Here is a 6,000-nt window from a genome sequence, read left to right on the forward strand (position 1 = left end):
GAAAGAGGACCACTTGAGCTCAGAAGTTTGGAGTAAAATAAAATAAAGGGCTGGGAGTTTGGCCTAGTGGTAGAGTGCTTGCCTAGCATACACAAAGACTGGTTAGATTCCTTGGCACCACATACATAGAAAAAGCTTAAAGTTGAGGGGAGGGGAAGGGAAAGGAGGACAGGAACACGAGAAAGGTTCAAAAAGTACTGTACCCATTACCTGATGAATGTAACTATAACCCCTCTATACATTATCCCCAATAAAATACAATTTTTTGGTCAGGCATGGTGGCTCATGCCTGTAACCCTAGCTACTCAGGAGGCTGAGAGCTGAGGATCAAAGTTCAAAGCCAGCCTGGGCAGAAAAGAACCTGAGAATCTCCAGTTAACCTCTAGAAAATGGGGAATGGGGCTTGGCTCAAGGATGGGGTGGTAGCCTTGAGCTGAAGAGCTCAGGGACAGCGCCCAGGCCAAGTTCAATCCCCATGACCCACCAAAAAAATTTTTTGTAAGCCGAATGTAGTGCTGTGGCTGAAGTGGTAGAGTTCTAGCCTTGAGAAAGACAAGGACAGTGCCCAGGCCTTGAGTTCAAGCCTCACAATTGGCAAAACAAAAAAAGGTAAAATCAAACAAGTTCACAAAGCACATGCATTTACTAGCTGTGTGACTTTATACAGTTTACTTGTCCACTTTAAATTCCTTCATCTGTAGATGGATCTGTAGAGTTTTGTCTATGCCACCCCAGTTTGTTTTTGCCAGTCCTAGAGCTTGAACTCAGGGCCTGATCACTGTCCCTGAGCTTCTTTTGTTCAAGGCTAGTGCTCTACCTCTAAGCTGCAGTGCCACTTCAAGATTTTCCATTTATGTGATAGTGAGAAATTGAACCTAGGGCTTCATGCATGCTAGGCAAGCACTCTGTACCACCCAGCCACATTCTCAGATTCCCAGTTTATTTTTTGTCAACTTTTTTCTTACACTGACAGGAAGTGAGTGGGTTGACCCAATTTTGTTTATGTGGTTGACTCAGAAACCTTAATAACTATGAGGTTGATAGTGGACTGTGTGGTGGACAATTGATGGCATAATTAGCACATTACAATTTTTGCATTTATTTTGCAGATACTATGGTTTGAACTCAAAACCCCACACTTGCTTGGCTGGCACTCTACCTCCTGAGCCACACTCCAGCTGGCTTTTTTTTTTTCTTGTGGGTCACGGGCCTTGAACTCAGCCTGGGCGCTTTCCCTGAGCTCTTCAGCTCAAGGCTACTTACTGCCCTACGCTGGAGCCAAGCCCCTCTTCCCAGTTTTCTAGAGGTTAATTGGAGATAAGAGTCTCAGGTTCTTTTGTGCTGGGGCTAACTTTGAACCTTCATCCTCAGATCTCAGCCTCCTGTGTAGCTAGGATTACAGGTGTGAGCCACCAGCCACCTTGTTTGTTTGTTTATTTTTGCCAGTCCTCGGCTTGAGCTCAGGGCCTGAGCACTGGCCTTGGACTTCCTCAAGGCTAGAGCTCTACCACTTGAGGCTCAGCACCATTTCTGGCTTTTTTTTTTTTTTAAGTTATTTTTTTATTATAACAGAGACATTTAAACACTTTTTTTTTTTTTTGCCAGTCTTGGGCTTGGGCTCGGGCTCAGGGTCTGAGCACTGTCCTTGGACTTTCTCAAGGCTAGAACTCTACCACTTGAGCCTCAGCGCCACTTCCAGCTTTTTCTCTATGTATGTGTATCGAACCCGGGTATTCGTGCATGCTAGGCAAGCACTCTACCACTAGGCCAAATTCCCGGCCCCCATTTCTGGCTTTTTTCTATATATGTGGTACCAAGGAATCGAACCCGGGTCCTTTTTTGAATAGTTTATTGGAGATAAGTGTCTCCCCCATTTTCCTGCCTGGGCTGGCTTTGAACCCCGATGCTGAGATCTCAGCCTCCTGAGTAGCCAGGGGTTACAGGCATGAGCCACCAGTACCCAGCTAATACTAATTTTATCTGACACATTTTATTTGATCTTGAAGCCCTTGCATAATTACTAGGACAGGTCTTATGAAAGTACAGTTGCCACTGAAACGTATCACGTTTGTTGAGTATCCTATAATATGCAAAATCCCCATATATTCAATTTATTTCTTCTTTGATGATAGTCCTGCGAGTTGGGCCTTGCGCATAGGTAGTTATTAGCACATGCCCTGGGAGCAGGCTGTGGAGGGTGGGGTATGCACAAGGGAAAGTGGCCAGGAGGGGTTGGGCTCACCAGCTGTCTGCCCTGTCTTTCAGCACAACATGCCCTTCTGGAGGATCACAAACCACGGAGACCTAGTGTCTCTTCACCAGGCTTTGGAGCTTGACTTCCTCTAAGAACTGGAACGGGGGACTTGCTGTGGGCTCCTTTCTCTCCTGAAGGGAACCGAAGCCAGAAGCAATGGGAACTTCCCTACTTTCACTACTCTGTCTGATTGTCTGGCTGCCTGTCTGGCACTCCTTCTCTCTCTCTCTCTCTCTCTCTCTCTCTCTCTCTCTCTCTCTCTCTCTCTCTCTCTCTCTCTCTCTCTCTCTCTCTCACTCTCTGTCCCTCTCCCTTCCTCTGTCCCTCTCCCTCTCTTTCTCTCTTTCCCTCCTCCTCCTCTTCCTCCTCCTCTCCCTCCCCCCTCCCTCTCTGGAACGCTGGCGAGAACACAATCAAAACCAATACCTTCAACTTTGGCTGAGAGTGAGTGTGGCTGGTGTTGATGCTCAGGTGCTCACAACACAGATGGTGGGGTGGAGGGAATGTAGCCTTCTGCAGCAGCCAGCCTGTGGTAAGGAGACATGCAGTGGGGCTGTGGAGGCTGTCCCCGGCCGTCATTAGGGAATGCCATTTGTATGGGGAGGGGCTGCTCTGTTCTATCAAGAAAGAGGCTTGTGAGGCTTCCATGAAAATAGTCACTGAAGGATCGGAAATACTTGTGGTGGCACTTCCTCTTCTGCACCTCAGATGGTGGTCACTGCTCCCTGATGAACTTTCAGCTTTGGCATCACCCATCCTAGAGCCTCAGTCTCCTGTCAATCCCTGTTCCCCTTAAACAAAATGGCACAACTCTGGAAAACTTACCTTATGCGGTAAATTTGAAGCTGTCTGGTGGACTCTGAGTAGAGACTTGGTTCTAGGAGGCTTAGCTGCCAAACTGGAGGCAAGGGACTCGGGCTTCTTAGGAATTTCAGCTGCTTTGGCTCCTGAGACACGCAGATTCCACTTATTCCTGCTGCAGGGAGCCCTCTCCCACCAGACTCTCTTCCTGGTCCCTCCGGGATCCCTCCCTGCCCTCAGAGCCTCCCATCCACCTGCACCCAGCTCCAGCTCCAGCCAGGCCCTGCCCAAGCGTGCAAAGAGGTCAAGTCAAGCCTAAGCACATGCTTCTAGCAACTTCCTGGAGGAGGCTCTTCATTTAAATGGTGTCCTTCGCATGAATTTACCCCGATTCCTGACAGGAACCTAATTTCCCATGGGGCACCCTACTTTCCAAATCCCATTCTGAGATGGGAAAGCAGAAAGACTTCCTTGACTTAAATGAGAGCACTAGGATCGCTATTTCATGCCTGAAATACCGAGCCAGATGTGAGCTTGCTCCTCAGCCTGACCCTGCAAGTTTGGTCATGGTCCCAGCCCTTGTCCCAGCCTCCTGGCCCACCTATGTTTTGGTTGATGCCTTCTCTCTCCGGGATAACCCACACACCTGCTCAGAAGGCTCGGCCTTCCCCATCGCTGAGGAAGGCGGTCCTTAGCCCCAGCTGAAATCTCAGGTCCTCAGATGCTGCGGACCCACTCCCACAGATGATGAAGCATACAGCGGCGGGATGCTTTCCAACACCAACTCACATGGGTAGCCACAGAGAAAGCTGCCGCCTGGTCTGTAGAGCTGGCGGGAAGCACTTCACGAACTGTGGTTTAGGAAAGGTCTGGAGCATTGTTGAAGAGGCCTCCATCACTTGGTCTCTGACTATTTCCAGATGAGATCGGGAGGCGGGACTGAGTCCCAGGCTGACCTTCCTGCTCTCCACAGCACGTGCTGCCCTGCCTCGTGGTCAAAACTCTAGACTTGCTTCCATTGTAGCTGTGGATTTGTCTGGACGAAGGCCACCTGCAGAGTCTGGCCCTGGCCCTGAGGAGGCCGCATTCTGGGAGGGCTCTTCATTCTTAGAGTACAGCGTGGACTCCTTTTTCAACAGCTTTTTCCTCTTACCCTCACTGCCCACCTTAGCTCTTTCCAAGAGGAAATTGGACTTGGCCCAATTTCTGAACAGAGCGGCCTCTGTGTCTTTCTGGTGGCTGCCATCATCATTTCAGAGGACAGACGAGAAGCAGGCGCTTCTAGGTTATCCTCGCCCAGAGTAATCATGCAGGGTCACTGCCCTTCCTCTCTTCTCTTGGCCCAAGGACCCAGAAAGAGAAGTAAGTGGGGAATAGGGAAAGTCTCTGGAGGCTTGGAGGATGCTCCTTCCTGCAAGTGGAGTGCCCGTGAAGTTAGCCGCACGCGGACCTGCCTGCCTGGCCTTGTTACGGAAGGCGATGGGACGTCTCGCAGTGGGGCTGTTTCAGTGGTGGCTGTGGGGCCATGGGTGACCTGGAGTTAGAGGTGGCATAACTTTGGAATGTATAACTGACTGTGCCTTAGCATCACCCTGTCCATTGCTGCAGCTGGTGATGTCCAGGAGAGGGGACCCCTGCTCCATATTTAGAGGTCCATTTGGACTTCTGTTTGATTTGGGGGTGTTTCTGTCTTCTGCCCTGCAAGTTAGGGGGCAAAGCTAGTGTCCCAAGACTTGCCATAGCTTGTTCAGTTTTCACAAACTGAGCTCCACAGCGTCAGGTAGGATGTCATTGCAGACTTGGCCACAGCACGTGGAGCTTCTGATCGCGCACTATCTTCAATTTTCACTGGGGAGTTGTGCCACAAACCTGAAAGAGACCCAGGCAGAGCGCGGCTCCAGCTGCCCTCCTGGGAGAGCCCTGGCCACACCCAGGAGTGGTGGACTTGGCGCTTTGTTTCCTCCCCGGGGGGCAGCTAGGGCCCCTCTGGAGCAGACTTGTGTTTCTTCTAAATTGCTTTTCTTTTTCATTTGGAAATTTGAACTCACCAGATATAGACATTAACGAAGCCAAATCAGAGTTCTGAGATTCTCAAATAATCACAAGAGGGCAAGTCTAGTGGAGTGGCAGTCTGTGCCAGCAGGCCCCCCCCCACTCACCCCCCCGCCCATGCTGTGCTCCGCTGGCTCCCCTCGCGCCCGTGCCAGCTGTCCCAGTATGCTGAGATTTCTACCCCAAACCCTGTTCTCCCTCTGGACTTCACATGCCTCTTAGCAGGAAAGGCATTGATCAGATTGGATATATTTATGTGACTGCGGGCATTTGTGGCTGTAGAATCTTGACCATAATGTTATATGTAATGGGAACTATCTTATAAACTTGAAAAATAAAGTTTTTATTTTCTATATAGACTTTCCAGTGTCTTTTCTGAATAAGATTATTCTCACTGCCCCATGTGTTGGCCCTAATCATGCTGGCTGAAGGTGAAGAGCTCAGGGAAAGATGTCATCCTTAACGATTGGATTATTAATTTTATTTATTTATTTATTTATTTATTTTTTTTTCCAGTCCTGGGCTTGAGCTCAGGGCTGGAGCACTGTCCTTGGACTTTCTCAAGGCTAGAGCTCTACCACTTGAGCCTGAGCACCACTTCCGGCTTTTTTTTTTTTTTTTTCTATATGTGGTACCGAGGAATCGAACCCAGGTCTTTATGCATGCTAGGCAAGCACTTTAACCACTAAGCCAAACTCCCAGCCCCTATTAATTTTATTTTAAAAAGTAATTTTAAAAAATGCCACGTACTGGTGGCTCACGCCTGTAATCCTAGCTACTCAAGAGGCTGTGATGTGAGGATTAAATTTTAAAGTCAACCTGGTTAGAAAAGTCTGAGATTCTTATCTCTAATAAACCACCAGAAACCCAGAAGTAGTACTGTGACTCAAATT

The 6,000-nt window shown here is 49.0% G+C and overlaps 1 protein-coding gene across 2 annotated transcripts in view; it reads left to right on the forward strand.

The window, feature by feature from the left end:
• Positions 1 to 5,466, forward strand: part of Eya3 (EYA transcriptional coactivator and phosphatase 3) — a 74,108-nt gene extending 68,642 nt beyond the window's left edge. For both annotated transcript variants that reach the window (XM_090335468.1, XM_090335469.1), the window contains one exon: positions 2,266 to 5,466. In XM_090335468.1, coding sequence (XP_090191594.1) covers positions 2,266 to 2,346 — 81 coding nt within the window. In that variant the 3' untranslated portion in view covers positions 2,347 to 5,466. The remainder of the gene's footprint in view (positions 1 to 2,265) is intronic.
• Positions 5,467 to 6,000: the final 534 nt, after the last annotated feature.

Source organism: Megascapheus bottae, chromosome 6, assembly GCF_031878675.1.
Source record: "Megascapheus bottae isolate mThoBot1 chromosome 6, mThoBot2.hap1, whole genome shotgun sequence".
In the NCBI taxonomy this organism is placed as follows: domain Eukaryota; kingdom Metazoa; phylum Chordata; class Mammalia; order Rodentia; family Geomyidae; genus Megascapheus; species Megascapheus bottae.